General features: G+C 55.2%; 5 protein-coding genes across 5 annotated transcripts; 3 read left to right on the top strand and 2 right to left on the bottom strand.

The window, feature by feature from the left end:
* Positions 1-1,577: 1,577 nt before the first annotated feature.
* Positions 1,578-2,469, top strand: GLRG_04665 (Ras family protein; the record flags this gene model as incomplete). Its single annotated transcript, XM_008095350.1, has 6 exons — positions 1,578-1,607; positions 1,686-1,718; positions 1,776-1,834; positions 1,893-2,073; positions 2,126-2,358; positions 2,406-2,469. 6 exons carry the CDS (start codon positions 1,578-1,580, stop codon positions 2,467-2,469), a joined length of 600 nt encoding a protein of 199 aa, XP_008093541.1.
* Positions 2,470-3,194: 725 nt separating this feature from the next.
* Positions 3,195-4,509, bottom strand: GLRG_04664 (RNA recognition domain-containing protein; the record flags this gene model as incomplete). Its single annotated transcript, XM_008095349.1, has 3 exons — positions 3,195-3,384; positions 3,501-3,729; positions 3,900-4,509. The coding sequence occupies 3 exons, from the start codon at positions 4,507-4,509 to the stop codon at positions 3,195-3,197; spliced, it is 1,029 nt and encodes a 342-aa protein (XP_008093540.1).
* Positions 4,510-5,811: 1,302 nt separating this feature from the next.
* On the top strand, positions 5,812-6,899 carry GLRG_04663 (uncharacterized protein; the record flags this gene model as incomplete). The annotated part of the gene is made up of 4 exons (XM_008095348.1): positions 5,812-6,046; positions 6,165-6,388; positions 6,514-6,619; positions 6,718-6,899. 4 exons carry the CDS (start codon positions 5,812-5,814, stop codon positions 6,897-6,899), a joined length of 747 nt encoding a protein of 248 aa, XP_008093539.1.
* A 3,295-nt stretch (positions 6,900-10,194) lies between these two features.
* GLRG_04662 (RhoGAP domain-containing protein) lies at positions 10,195-12,732 on the top strand (the record flags this gene model as incomplete). Its single annotated transcript, XM_008095347.1, has 5 exons — positions 10,195-10,425; positions 10,484-10,537; positions 10,592-11,204; positions 11,257-12,399; positions 12,455-12,732. The coding sequence occupies 5 exons, from the start codon at positions 10,195-10,197 to the stop codon at positions 12,730-12,732; spliced, it is 2,319 nt and encodes a 772-aa protein (XP_008093538.1).
* A 226-nt stretch (positions 12,733-12,958) lies between these two features.
* Positions 12,959-13,261, bottom strand: GLRG_04661 (uncharacterized protein; the record flags this gene model as incomplete). Its single annotated transcript, XM_008095346.1, has 1 exon — positions 12,959-13,261. The coding sequence occupies one exon, from the start codon at positions 13,259-13,261 to the stop codon at positions 12,959-12,961; it is 303 nt and encodes a 100-aa protein (XP_008093537.1).
* Positions 13,262-15,319: the final 2,058 nt, after the last annotated feature.

Below are 15,319 nucleotides of genomic sequence, written 5' to 3'. Positions count from 1 at the left end.
ATGGCATCGCATTGCATCGCAGGCCAGACCGCAGGCCGGTACGTGCCATCCATACCCCACCCCTTCTTGCCTCTGAGGTACTGAGGCACGTTACCAAGGCGGTCTCCCAATCCCATGCCGCCTGTTTAGGTACATTGGCCCATACAGAGTACATTAATGGCCTTGCCTTGCCTCGCCTGCATCCGTACCCGTATGTTCTGTATCGCACCGTACTGCATCGGATCCTCTTTTCCTCTCACTCCCTCTCCCCTCTCCCTTGCTCTCTCTCTCTCTCTCTCTCTCTCTCTGTCTCCGTGCGTCGTCCAACCATCATCCACCGCCATCTCCTCTTCGTGCCCGTCCACCACTCTTGAAGCGGCGTCTGCTCCCCATTTGCTTCCACCGCCCCTTTGTTTAGATCACAAACTCCAGATCCTCTCTTCTTCTTCAATAACAAGATTGCTGTGGTTGGGCGCTTTCCATCAGCATATCCCGATACCGAATTCTTTCGCCGTTCCATACGCAGACCGTACCTATCCTGGTGAGTGTGTGTTGTGCCCTGTCCTGTCCTGTCCTGTCCTCTCCCACCTCCCACCACTTCAACACACCACCACCCCCGTCCTCTCGGCTTCCCCTTGCCCTACCCTGTCCGTCCGTCCATCTGTCTGTCTCTCTGTCTCTTTGGCCTGATCATACTGTTTGTACGGATACCTACCTATCATACCTACAACGAGGTACCTCTCCTCGCCTTGCCGTACCTGTGCTTTCCCTGCACCTCACATCGACTCTACCGTTCTCTCTGCGACTCTACCTAAACCGCTTCTGCCCTGCCCACCCTGACCCCCCCCCCCGACCCCTCCACTTCCCTTCCCTCAGGTTTCCCAATTGCCCCCATCCCCACTTTGCCTGAGAAGAAGGTTAGATATACAGGGTACTGTTATCACCCTTCCAGCTTCACCTCCTGCGGCACTAATTCCTTCCGCTGTGTCAAAACATTTCTGACCTCGACTCTTTATGCAGCCACAAGAACCCACCAGAGCTTAGACTACGCACCTGTCTTTTGCTACTGCTGTGCAGTGTGTCTGCTTCGTTTTCTGCCACTCCAACTCTGCTCTACCACCTGTTCGTACCTGACCTCAACCTATTGCTCTGTTCTACCAGACCTGACCTTGCTGTCAAACAGATACACAGAGACCAATCGTCTCTCCGACCGCTCCTGCCTTGTCTCGTCTGCTCTTGCTACCAGAATCCTGTCATCGCTTAGTCCGTTCGACACAACACGGCACGTCACGACTCCCAGGCCACTCGCCTCGTACAATCAATCATACTATACTCAATACCGAAGCACTCTACGCTGCCATCCGTAATTGCGAGTCCCTAGGACCACCCAGCATCCCCGAGCGATCACCGCCAGAGAATCGCTCACCGTTTCCCCCTGTTCCATCCACTCAGCAACCTTGCGTCGTACTTGATCCCCCAGACTCCCCTCTCGGATCGATAACCAATCCGACGCCGCCTCTCTTAACCCGCGAACTCTATTCGCGCTAACAACTGTTGTGGAATCCAACCTCACATCGCCAACCCAAAATACTAAAGAAATGGCTCAACCAGGAGTCCAGTCTTTGAAGGTGCGTCGTGCCAGCCGTCGCTATCGCCACCGACTTGGGTGGAATGGAGCACAAATGCTAACAGGCTTCGTCTCGCAGTGTGTGGTGACAGGTGACGGTGCTGTCGGAAAGGTAAGCCCTCCTTCGAAACGATGTCCTTCTATGTCTTGTGACTGACGTTTCCTGCAGACATGCTTGCTGATTTCCTACACAACGAACGCCTTCCCCGGCGAGTACATCCCTACTGTGTAAGTACAGGAGGCAGCGTCCGCAAATCTTGTTAGGCCCGATCTGACCAGTTTCTAGCTTCGACAACTACTCCGCGAGTGTGATGGTCGACGGAAAGCCGATTAGCTTGGGACTGTGGGATACTGCTGGTCAGGAGGATTACGACAGACTGCGACCTCTTTCTTACCCCCAAACCGACGTCTTTCTCATTTGCTTCTCCATTGTCAGCCCGCCATCATTTGACAACGTCAAGGCCAAGGTATGCCGACCTGCAGTCTCACCACGTGGGAATCAGCACTAACGATGCGCAGTGGTACCCCGAAATCGATCACCACGCACCTAACATTCCCATCATTCTCGTCGGTACCAAGCTCGATTTGAGAGAGGACCCCAACACCCTCGAGTCGCTCCGCCAAAAGCGTATGGAGCCTGTCTCGTACGATCAGGCTCTGATTTGTGCCAAGGAGATCAGGGCGCATAAGTACCTTGAATGCTCTGCTCTCACACAGAGGAATCTCAAGAGCGTTTTTGACGAGGCCATTCGGTAAGATTGATGCCAAGGCTGGGTGAATTCAGCTGACAAGCCTCTAGCGCCGTCTTGAACCCCCGACCTGTCGTCCAGCAGAAGAAGAAGTCCAAGTGCACGATTTTGTAAACGCGTTCAAATGATCTTCAGCGTTGCAGGTTAATATTGGAAATGGCGTAAAGAGGTGGATTACACGACCAGTTCTTCGCTACCTGTCCGTTAAGACTGGATCATGTTGCACATCTCTGTGCCTTGCGCTTATTTCAAAGAACGACACTACTTCGGAGGCACACTCTGCAGAGAGCCCAGCTCAGCTCATCCTGCGAAGATCACAACGACCCCAACTATTCGATTTCGCTCACCTCCCATGCCTGGCCTTGTTACAGACATGGCCATGTATCACAGATACGTTGCGGCGGTGTGACGAATGGAATATGCTTTGTTGTCGCTTCTCTCTTTCACCCGGAAAAAGACTGAAGATGGCAACTGCAAGGGGGAGAATGGACGTTGGTAGCAGGCAAGCTTTGCATCTCATTACACAAGGATATCCCAAGTTTTCTGTAGATAGTACACACTCTCACAAAGACACCACTTTTTTTTCTTCTTTTATCCACGGAGGAAACTAGACAGTAGGTTAGGACGGGATACGAGCTTCGCCTTGAGAATTGACTTTTACTGCAAACATCCCTGGGTATCTAACATGAGACCTGGTACTGGTCCGTCCAGTGAGACTGCATAGCCCGTCTATACCACACAGCACCTGGTGTATCCAAGATTTAACAAGCCCAAGCCGAACCCTGACCCAAAGTACGACCGCAAATCTTCACGGGATACAAGATAGAATCACCCCCCGTCTACTGATACATCATGGCCAGGCGGCTCGGGTGGATGCTGTCCTGCTGGGAATTCGCCCCGCCCTGGGTCACCCGCTGCTTCTTGTATTCTTCCTCCTTCTGCAAGCGCTTGGCGCGGTTCTCGTCGAGGTGGGCGTTGCGCTCCTTGATCTTCTCCTTGCGGAACTTGCTCTTGCCGCCGCCGCCAGCACTGAATGGGTTCGTTAGCATGTCCTTTTTATTGTAGTACGAAGGTTGGAGAGGTGAAGAAAGAGGAGTGCGCTGAATAGAGTCTGAGAGGGGGCTAATGGAGACGGGGGAACGCACGAAAGCTCGAGGTTGATGCGGCGCGCGGGCGACAGACCGTCGTCAAACTCGGTGTGGTGCATCTTGTCGAGGCAGGTGCGCATGTTGGAGCCGTTGGAGAACTCGAGGAAGGCGATGCCGCGGCAGACGTTGGGGTTGCCGTCCTTATGGAGGCAGCGGACGGTGGTCGGCTTGTAGGCGGCGAAGTGCGCCATGATGGACTCCTTGTTGGCCGTGTAGGGGAGGTTACCTGGGCACCACCAATGGCGTCAGTACTAGGAGGGCGGGGAGAAAGGTTCTCTCATCTGGGCTTGCGGGAGGTTGGGGGGGGGGGGGGGGGGGTTAAGAGATGAGGACGGTCTCGAAGCAATTTTGAATCGTAGGCCGGAGCAGGGAAGGGGGAGGGACGGCATGGCTTACCGACAAAGACAATGTACTTCTCCCTCTTTGCTCCCTCGGCGGAGGTCTCTTCCTCGCCGCCGGCTGCCGCAGCGGGCTCGACAGCCTCGGCGGCTGGCTCGTCTTTGGACTTTTTCGACTTCTTGGACTTCTTTTCCGACTTGGCGGGCTTCTCTTCGACGGCGGTGGCAGCGGCAGCGGCAGCGGCGTCGCCGTTGGCCTCCTTTTCCTTCTTTTCCTTCTTCTTCTCCTTCTTCTCCTTCTTTTCTGTCTTGTCTTCATCGTCCGCGGAGGCGGCCTTGGACTTCTTGCTCTTCTTCTCCTTCTTGGAGTCCTCCGTAGCGGCGGGGGGGTCTACGTCCATGGCCGAGGCGTCGGCTGGGTCTTCTGTCGAGGCCTCGGCCGCTTTGCGGGCCTCCTTCTCTTTGCGCTTGCGCTCTTTCTTCTCGGCCTTGGATTCCTCGAGGGGGATGAACTCGGTCGCCGGCTCGGGGTCGGCCGCCTTCTTTTCCTTCTTCTCCTTCTTCTCCTTCTTTTCGGACTTGGACTTCTTGGTCACGGCGTCGTCCGTGGAGGCGGCGGCGGCCTCGGCGCGCTTGCGCTTCTTGGAAGAGAGCTCTGCGGAGGCCATTTTTGCGGCTTGGAGGTACAGGAGAGAGGAGGGTGAAGAAGAAGAGTCGGCAAAGGGGAATGGTTGTGGCTGCGAGAGTTGGTTGTTCTGCTGGGAGAAGGGAAGAGACTTGAGGAACTGGGTATCGGAACCCGGATGGCGGTTCCCAATTGAGGCTGTGGAGCAAAAAGACGCTTCGACCAAAATATTTCAGACTTGTTGCCCAGGGACTGGTAGGCTTTGCTCCTATCACAGGAAAAAAAAGTTTCGGTGTGGGGAGATAAGGGAGTTTTGAAAATTTTAGTGGGGGCGCCTCTCGCTGGCACGGAGTCTGCACCGACCGACTCTGGCTTACATACATAGAAGAGGACGGCGGACTTGCGGTGGCCAGTTCGGCGGCCTGGTGGGGCGACTGACGGGGTCGGCACCACGGAGATGGCCAGCGGGCGTGAGATATAGGATGTGGCTTTCCATGTGGTTGCACTGCATATCGTGGATTTTGCTTTTATTTCAGTCAGCGTTAGGGTATGCATTTCAACTTGAAGTAGCGGTGTTACCTGGCGTTTCTGAACTGTAGTTCATAGGCGAGGTTGCTGAAGCTGTTGGAGCTCTAATACCACAACTAGACGGTGCCAGAGATGTTCTGAGCAACCTACCACGGGAGCAAAGCCATCAAGCTCTGGCAGAAGAAGCCTCATATACTTTTTTCGTCTTATTCTATCAACGCTTAAATCATCAAATTGTCAAGTGCCTAGACTTTGCACATCTTATATATCTACGTGCATCACGGAAACGCAGTTCTAGATTGAGGAACCACGCGGCATCTTGATGAAGGTGATCAGGATGCAGACATCTACCTGATCGACATAAAAGAACGTAGCAGCACCCTGAATTCAAGCAATCTGGGATATGAAGATCGTTCAGCATCTCTAGAGACACAGAATCTATCCTCATAACGGGCAACCAGAAGCTGATGTGCGTGTGAGAGCCCATGACCAGACGTCCAGGGAAAGAGCTGGGTTTCTAGCGCTGGTTCCAGCGGATGCGCCCGCGCACTGTGCGTGCTGCAGTGGGCAACCTCAGCAATACCGCTCTGCCACCCCAGGCGCAATTTAGGTGGTCCCGCCGGCGAAGTACAGTGCGAAACTGACTTTTCCTCGCGAGCTGAAATTTTCATGGGCGGCGAGCTCACGTTCAACAACACCAATCCTCATCCTCACCGATACCCATTTATCCGACTTGTCGCTCAACGCCACGCAACTTGGCAGCGCTTCTTCACCAGAGACATCGCGTAAAAAGGCCAAAAACACCATCACATTCACCATGTCCAACCCCAAGAAGAGAGCGGCGCCGAGCCAGGACGGCGAGGGCCAGACGAAGAAGAAGAAGAAGAAGTCGGCGTACCACGTCGACGAGACGCTCCTGAACAGCGAGCTGGACATCAACGAAGCTTTCGCCGTCATGGACAACCAGCTACTCGCCGACTACACCGCGCAGAAGATTGCCCGGTTCGGCACGGATCTAAGCCCCGTCGAGGTGTCCGACTTGTCCATCTCAGGTGAGTTCTCATCCGTCCCCGTTTTCCTCTCACATTAGGGGCTGTAGGAAACTCCCTAATGAGAGGCAGGATGATATGATCCCGGTATTGGTGACACATGGCTAACAGACGACGGCAGCAAACTCCATCAAGGACACAACGTCTTGGACGGAACCCAGAGCCCTAGAGAAGCTGCCCGAGTTCCTGGAAAAGTTCGCCGAGAAGCCCGAAAGTCTGGGCAGAGCGCCCGAGAAGAAGGGCGCTCCGCACACCATCATCGTCGCCGGGGCCGGCCTGCGGGCGGCGGACATCGTGCGCGCCGTGAGGAAGTTCCAGACTAAGAAGAACACCGTTTTGAAGCTTGTAAGTCAGCCCCCTCGCCTCCCGGTCGTTCTACCGATCGACAGGCGCCATGTTATTCGTTTCTTGGGAGGTTTTCTCCCCTTTCTTGTTTCATGGATGAGATGCGCTCTAACAGACGCCTGCAGTTCGCAAAGCACATGAAGGTGGATGAGCAGGTTAAGCTCTTGCAGAACACGCGGACGGGCATTGCAGTCGGCACGCCGGCGAGGCTTATGGAGTTGGCCGAGAATGGTGAGTATCGCTGCCCTCCTTTCCTCTTTACTATAAGAGGCAACCCCCACCCTCCTGACTCGGCGAGTAGAGAGGCTGACTGACGAGTGGGAAAAAAGGGGCATTATCACTGGAGAAGCTACAGCGCATCGTGGTGGACGCGTCGCACATTGACCAGAAGAAGCGCGGCGTCATGGACATGAAGGACACGATGCTGCCGCTCGCGAGGTGGCTGACGCGGCAGGAGTTCAGGGAGCGGTATGTGGACGATAAGAAGCATCTGGACCTGCTGTTCTACTAGGCGGGGCGGAGGGATGTCGTTGAGGATGCAAGGAGAAGCCGTCTACGGCACGAAGAGGAGAGGACCTATGGGCAGAGCGTCTCGCCGGTAGGAAGGGGCGAAGGCGCGAGCAGCGAACAAGTCGACAGCATATCGCGGCTTTGAGGTCTGCGGTTTGGAGAGTGGGGGGGACGAGCTCGGAGAGTAATGCACAAAAACATGATGATAGGCCGTACGAGTAGTTTCCTGGTCGTCTCATAAAAGTGCTTGGCTAGGCGACAGGGAAAATTGAAGTACACGGCGGGAGCCGCTTTCGGCTCAAATGCCGTCCCATGTCTCTTGACTTTAAAAGCCGTTGCTATTGTGATTGAAACACTGATGACCATTGTATCTCTTGGCGGCATGGCAGATCATCGTCGGCGATGGGTGGCCGTTCAATGCGCCTGCACCGGGACGCAGGGGAGAATGTTTGGCTTGGGAGATTTGCTCCCCACGGAATCATCCGCCAAGGTTTGCTATCGTTAAGCTGAAGGGTCAATGGTGGATGATGGCTTTCTTGCGCACATAGACGCGCGAGGGACCCGCGCTGTTAAATACGAGAACGGGGGGCATGCATGCATGCAACCATCGCTTAGGATGACCGCCGATGACGATGACGGCGAGGCGGCGGGCATGTATATCAGGTCCCGACATCACGACGGTGCTCAGCGGTTCTGGAGCAATTTGGAGAAGCCCATATCTCGAGGGCAGGGGTTGCGTGGACGGAGCCGAGCCCGGGTCGATTGGGGGTGTTTTACTTATCCAACCCCTGGCCTGGCATCTCGTTGATCCGTCACTTGTATCAGTCAAATCCGGACGAACGTGGGCCGTGAGGTCGTATGAGGAGCGCCAATGCAACAGCAGAATGGGGAGCAAGGGGATCGGGGCCAAAGATTCCGCATGAAGGGGAGACGGCCTCTTGAAGGCTTGCTGCAGGATGCGTGACGATTCCCAGATCTGCGGTTACACTGGTCGAGGAGGTGAATGCATCCATTCCGCCGGGCGATGTGAGATGACAGGTCGGGCACGGAGCAGAGGAGGGGGGCCGGGGACTGGCGTGACACACTTTGCCCAAGATCGACGTCGAGGGGTCAGTTTGGGAGCGATAAGAGGGGTCCGGCGTGTGTCGGTGGGCTCGCAAGCTTGTGATGTTCGAGAAGAGAGGGTATTGGGAACCGGCCGAGGTTGTTACTGGTCGACTTGGTGGTATTTTGTCGGGTTGCATGAGATGGGAGGATTTGTACGAGTGGCCGTGGATTGAGTTACAGCATTGGCGGGTGTTAATAGTAAACGAGTGGCATTGAAGGAATGCCGGTAAAGTAGAAACCCGATGATAGACGTTGAACGTTGTTACTAAGAGTCCGGGATAACTCTCACCTCCAGAGAGACTTTGGGACGATGCGTACCTTGAACACAGCTTGCAATAGTGGTACATTTAGTAGAGAGATGGTCGACTCGGAGTATGAAGGACGAGATGGAAAATCAAAATCAAAATCAGGGGCCCCTTGAGACAGGCGTATGTATGTATCCACGGGTTTCGCGATCCACCCGAAGCATCCGAATTCAACCGTAGGAGCGTGGCCGTCAAGCCTTGGCCCTTTCTCGTTTGCTCCCCCCCCTTCTCTTGGATCGTCGGCCATGTCACTTGGTCTTGGAGGCAACCGCACCGTTGCGGTTTTGTTCGGTGCGTCGGTTCGTGGTGATCTGCTGGATGGGGTGCTTCAGGTTGGCATTGGATCCGGGGGAGGTGCACACATATCAAGCCTCAAGCGGGAATCTCCGCTCTATTTCGATACAGCCTCTTAGGCCGACGCGCTGCGGGTTGGGTTCGTCGAGTCGGCATTTCTTCAGCGAAGACAGTGCTCGTCCTAGACTAAGAAGGGGAGCTAGGCTCCAAGAGGACTGACTACTTTGCAGTAGTGCTAGGTAATTACGTAGCCGTTTGCCGATGATAGACGTGGTAGTGGTGGTGGTGGTGGTGGTGGTGCGAGGTCTGTGTATTTGGAGGGCCGCCGTGCTTTGCCCCGGTTTATTCGTTTTAGCCTGGATTGTGGGGGAGGCCGAGGCCGGCTACAAGAGTGACTGACGGACGTTGATTCTATCTGATTGCACTAAATGCTGGCCTCTGTTGGAGCTTTCTCTACTCATAGCACTTACAGCAGTAATGCAAAAAAAAGAAAATAGAAAAAAAAAAATTATAAAAACAAAGGTAACCCGGGACGATCACGATTGACATGTTACTATCGCCCACGATTACGCGTCGTGACTGTGGAACTGAGGCGCATAGCAGCAGTTGTCACCTCTTGCTTTAATATCGTATTGCCCTCACTTTGTAGTCATTGGCCGTGCTCGCTCGTCTCTCCCCCTCGTCTAGGATGTTCAACTGCGCCCGACCAAGACTACGCGGCCGGCCCGCATTCTTTGCCTCGCCTTGCCTGACGTGTCTCTCTGTCTGTACGCTAATGCGCACTGCCATTAGGTAGTCTCGTCCCAACATCCCAGCCAAGACATTCCATAGCCTGTTCTTGTCGTTTTCCAGATCAACTCTCTTTTTTCTTTTTTACTTTCTTTCTTTTTTCGTGTATAGCTTCCTTCTTCTGCGCCTTCACGTCCTGCCCTGCCGAGTTGACCGACCATCACAGTCCAACCTCGCCGCCATCAACGGTCCACGACCCTGAAGTACCTATATATGGTAGTACATAGTATCCGTACAGTACATCAACCCCGGTCCGCCGTCGTCGCTTCCCCCCCCCCCCCCCCCCGGGCTACCCCCCTCTTGGGTGTCGATTGTCCCACGTTATTCCGTCCTCCGTGTGCTCCCCCGGCCGGTCACCAGACCTGAACTCTGCAGTGTGTTCGCACAGCGCACCACCATCCCGCGTCTGCCCGTGTATCCAAGGCCACATTTCCCACCCGCGCAACATCCAATCGCTTACCTCCCCGATCAACCCGTCATACTGGACGACCAGTTCTTTCACCAACTCATTCAAGCCATCCTCGGGCATCTCTCTCGCATGAATCTCCTCCGTTTCACCCCTTGTCTCTCCACCTAACCACGCCCCCTCCAAGCTGGTAACTCGAATCCGTTCACCCGTCTTGCACCCAAACAAAGTTCACGCCCTCAGCTCCAAACGACGCCTGCCCTGGCCACTCACTTCCTTGGTCCATCCCATCCCCGAAAGTTGGCTGCCGCCGTCTGAGCTGGAGCCTCCCATCCTCGTGTTGCCTACTCGAGCCCTTTTGCGCCGGGTCGCCTGACTCTCCTTGACCTCTCAAAATGGCCGACCTCCGCTCCTCCCCCTCGGAGGACGACAACTTGCCCTCCCACAACGAACAGCGCGACAGGACGAGCAGCATGTCACTAGGAACCACGGAACTAACAACAACACCTCCCTCCCAGAATGGGGGGGTCACTACGTCCAACGGCGACGCGCCCGCCGCTGTCGAGACAGCTTCGGCGCCTACTTCTGAGGTCTCGCGCCAGGTCCAAGATGTGCTGTCGTCAGACGTAAGGCCGTCGCCTGCTTGCCCCCTAAACTCTTCCGAATGCGCTGACAATGGCCTAGATCGGAGTCGCAACCATGCTGAACCAGCTCAAGGCGAGCATCGCCTCTGCCAAGGTGAGTGACCATTGCCCCACGGCCCCGCGTCCACAGCTGCTGACGGGATTATAGGAGTTCGCCCTCTTTCTCAAGAAGCGATCGCACATCGAAGAGAGCCATGCCTCCTCCCTCAAGAAGCTGTCCCGCATCAGCCAGGAGACGATGCACCAGCCCGATCACCGACAAGGCACTTTTGCCCAGGCCTACAGCGAAATGATGTATATCCACGAGCGCATGGCCGAGAACGGCTCCCAGTTCGCCCAATCACTACAGACGATGCACGACGACCTCCTCGAGCTCGCCGCCGTCGCGGAGCGCAGTAGAAAAGGGTGGAAGGCGAATGGCCTGGCGGCGGAGCAGAGAGTGGCCGACCTAGAAGCCGCGATGCGCAAATCCAAGGCCAAGTATGACAGTCTGGCAGAGGAATACGACCGCGCGCGCACCGGCGACACCAGCAGGAACAGCGGCAAGATGTTCAGTCTCAAGTCCAAGTCGGGACCCCAACACGAGGAGGATCTTTTGCGCAAGGCCCAGGCCGCCGACCAAGACTACCAATCCAAGGTGCAGACGCTACAGAGCGAGAAGGCGGAGCTGATTGCGAGGACAAGACCCGAGGCCATTTCCGCTCTCCAGGATTTGGTCAAGGAGACGGATTCGGGCCTGGCGCTTCAGATGCAGAAGTTTGGTAGGTCAAGTGCCGTTGTCTTACGGGCCTGACAGAGCTAACGCAACCGCAGCGTCCTTCAATGAGAAGCTGCTCCTGAGCAACGGTCTTAGCATTAGCCCAATCAAGGGGCACGGTTCGGGGGGGTCGCGCAGTCTTCGCGAGGCTGTCATGGCCATCAATAACGAAAAGGACCTCCACGATTACCTCATCTCTCACTACTCGAGGGTGGCAAACAACAATGGCGAAGTAAAGTACGAAAAGAACCCGATCCTGGCAAACGCCCGCCACCCGGCAATGGGCCATCAGTCCAATGCGTCAGTCTCGAACGTGCTGCAGAATTCAGGGCCGCCGCCTGGTCAGGGTCAACATCAACAGCAACAACAACGAGAGATGCCGCCTCCTGCTAGACCAGGGGGTCCTCAACAGCCCGTCGAGCCTCTTCGAGATTTTGCGCCGCCGAACATGCCTGTATCGCAACTACAACGACCGTCGTCTCAACATCAACAGCAGCCCCCTCAGTCGCAACACGGCCGCAGCTTCAGCGCCAATAATATGCTCAACCAACCTAGCCAGCAACAGCAGTTCCAAGCAAACCGCAACTCGGGCGTGGTGACGTCGAGATACAATGGAGGCGCTATGGCATCGCAAGGACCACCGCAGCTCGGAGCTCTGCCATTCCAGACTTCGCAGTCGCCTCCACCACAACAGCAGCAGCAACCAGCGTCGCCGCCGCAGCAGAGCCAATACCAGCCGCCGCCTCAGCAGCAGCGACAGAGTAACCCAATGCAGCAGTATCCTCCACAGGGGCCCCCTCCCGGAGCTGGAGGATACCCCCCGCACAACAAAGCGCCTTCCGGTCCTCCCGGGCCAGCCCCGAGTGCCGCGAGTCCCGTCTTCGGGCTAAGCCTCACTCGCTTGTATGAGCGAGACGGCTTGCCTGTGCCGATGGTCGTTTATCAGTGTATCCAAGCAGTGGACCTCTATGGACTCGGCGTTGAGGGTATCTACCGACAGTCTGGCTCGTTGACGCATATCAACAAGCTCAAGACCATGTTCGACACGGACTCGAGCAACCCCCTCCTGGACTTTAGGAATCCCGAAAACTTCTACCACGATGTCAATAGTGTCACCGGCCTGTTGAAGCAATTCTTGCGCGATCTCCCTAATCCCTTGCTCACCACGGAGCACCACAGCGAACTGATCGAGGCAGCTAGTGAGTTTTATTTTTTTATAAGTATTTGCATATGAGCTTTACTAATCATTGCCAGAACTCGAGGACGATATCGTTCGCCGAGACTCCCTCCACGCCATTATCAACAGCCTGCCCGATCCCAACTACGCCACCCTACGCTCGCTGACGCTGCATCTCCACCGCATCATGGAGAACTCCCATATCAACCGCATGAACTCGCACAACCTGTCGGTTATCTTCGGCCCCACAGTCATGGGCACCGACCCGTCCACCAGCATCGCCGATGCCGGTTGGCAGATCAAGGTCGTCGACACGATCCTGCAGAACACCTACGAGATCTTTGATGATGAGTAGTCGGCCATCTTATGGACATTGCTTGCACTCGCATTAGCGTCATTGTTTCTTCACAAGCGTAGCGGCATGAGCAAACCTCCCATTTCCCTGTTTTATTCAGAGTTAACGGGTCTGTACATGGAAGAAAGAGGCTGCAGCATACCCAAACAACACATGTATTACCGGCACATAATGAGCGTCTGGCGGATGGCGGGTCTATGTGGCCATTATACAGCACGCATACATGCTAATCAGTTTTCAGCAGAGTGAAATAGAAAAAAAGGGCGGTGATGGCGTTGGGGAGGGTTTTGGGACAACATTTTGTCTTTTTTTTCCTTCTTTCTTTCAGGGATACCATGTTTCTGCTCAGAATCGAAGCGAAGCACAGCTCGGCGCAGCGTCGCATGCGGCGCCCTCGTCGAGTTCTCTTTTCGCGTAGCTTTTTCCCTCCCCAGTCTCTGACCAATCCTCCTTGTCCGCGAAGGGCAAAGGGAGAGGCACTAGGAGAAGGTGGTGTGAGGGTCCCAAGGCGTCTGGCTCTAGGTAGCATTTGTGGCGGGAGGTAACGATAACTACCTAGTAAAAGAGGTTTCCTGTGTCTTTCTTGGCATGGTTTAGAGGCAAGCGCAGTATACTTGTTACATCTCTGCTATTCCCGCAACTTAGGTCAATCTGATTGCACCTCGAACCGAGCTAGTATTGTCTGCTTGTACCTTGGAAATGAGTCCATGTGCCCTCCCGCCTAAACTACTGCTTCCCAGATCACACCCGCTCCGTCCGGCGAGAGGACTGTTGGATCTGGGATTCCTTATTCTCAATCAGAAGCGTTTTGCTGTGCTGTGGTATCGAATGTTCTATCAATTTGGAAGTAAGTTATTGTTCTGGTCCTCTATAAGCGTTTGAGCCAAGTTCACCCTTACATGAAGACCATGGCGTGTTGAACGTAACCGACAGCGTGACTGAAGTCCCAGCTACAATAACCTCATTGAATATGCCACTCAAGGTCGGAGAAAAGACCGTACCTCGAACGGTGCTAGATGGAGACAACTTTGCTCCCGGCTCTCAGGGATTCTTGCTGGACATGGCCAGGTGTGTGCAAAAGCCTGCTGGAAGCTGGTCCTTTGCTTCATCCCTCCAGCTCAATGCAACTCGTCGCCATGATGAGGACAAGAGGGCCTTGTTTCGGGATCAGACGTACTCGCCCTGAGGCTACCATACGATTGAGATCGTCTCATTCTGTAGGAGGCCACGGCTAGGACCAGCCCGGCCAATTGGCCTGTTATGTCCAGTAGACTCAACGGGCTTCTTTGCCGCTGCTCGGGTACGGGACCCCTCCGACTGGCCAAGAATCCTTGCATGTGGAGGATGGGCATAGGTACAACACCCCCGGCCGTGAAGTAACGGGGGAGAACACCATCGAAAGCAGGGTCGCGCATCCGCTTCCGCCAGCTGCTGTTTCTGGAAACCCCTCCATGCCTGATGTGGTACCACAAGACGAACCAACAGCCCATGACTCCCAAAGTGGGCAAATCGCCGCGTGACGAGTCCGGTCTAGCCCCCGATTCCAGGGGCACATAACGTTACGGGGTCCGGGGGCCGGGGCTCACGGATGGAGGTAGTGCCCTCGTTCTGGGGGAAGAGAAATGTCCGACAACAACAACAACAATGCAACGATCGCCAAGATGACCGGAGCTAATCCACCCGGACCTATTACAGAGGTCCCCTCAAACTACTGCGAATGAGACCGAAGATATCCTTGAGGCCGACGTGGCAAGATGGCGTTTAACCTGTCCCGGATCATGTACACTATACTGACACGATTTTGGATTACGGATGACGGCTTGTCAGAGAGCAACGTGAGCAGTATTCACTCGTTGGCACCAAAACCTCTTGGCCTCGATCTTGGAGTCCGGAAACTCATCAGCCGGTTTGCAGGCAGGCCTCGCTTCCTCGACTGGCAGGAACATCGCGAGCGATGCGTCGAGTTGGTTCCCTTGGAACATTCAGTACTGCAACCCGCCACGTCTCCATAGTAACCCCAGCCCTGGCGGCTATATTGAGCTCACCGATGCCGATGGCTTCCATGCATCAGACAGTGGCACTCTCGCGGAGGACTGCGACCTCATGAAGGCTTTTTTTCTTGCTTTTTTCGTCTGTGCTTCGAGGTGCCAGCAGTTCTTGGTACTCCCTTTGAGGATGTCGGCCGGCTCGAGGGTACCATGACCGAGGCCGGATGCGAAGACGTCCAGGTTCAACGGTTCAAGCGGCCGACGAACGGCTGGCCAAAAGGCTAGAGACACAAGGAGCCCGGTGTTTGGAACCACGAGAATCTGGCGCCCAAGTTGGACGGGCTTCTCATGGCTCCTTTGACACGGGCCCTGGGCTGGACCTAGAGAGGTTGCCTTGCTTGCAGTGGAAGCTCGCAAAGGCCTCGTGAATAAGAGAACATGCTTACTTCAACTTGTACTCTTTGCTTGAAGGAGTGATAGAAGAACCTAAGGAAGAAAGACGCCGTCACTGACCAACCTCGTATGGCTGGGTCCATCCAGGGACGAGAAAGCCTTTGAAAGGCTGAATAAAGCCACTCGTCTTCAGTATGCTGTTGAAA

Source organism: Colletotrichum graminicola, assembly GCF_000149035.1.
Source record: "Colletotrichum graminicola M1.001 genomic scaffold supercont1.15, whole genome shotgun sequence".
NCBI classification, from domain to species: Eukaryota; Fungi; Ascomycota; class Sordariomycetes; order Glomerellales; family Glomerellaceae; genus Colletotrichum; species Colletotrichum graminicola.
This window is presented reverse-complemented; position numbering and strand designations above follow the sequence as displayed.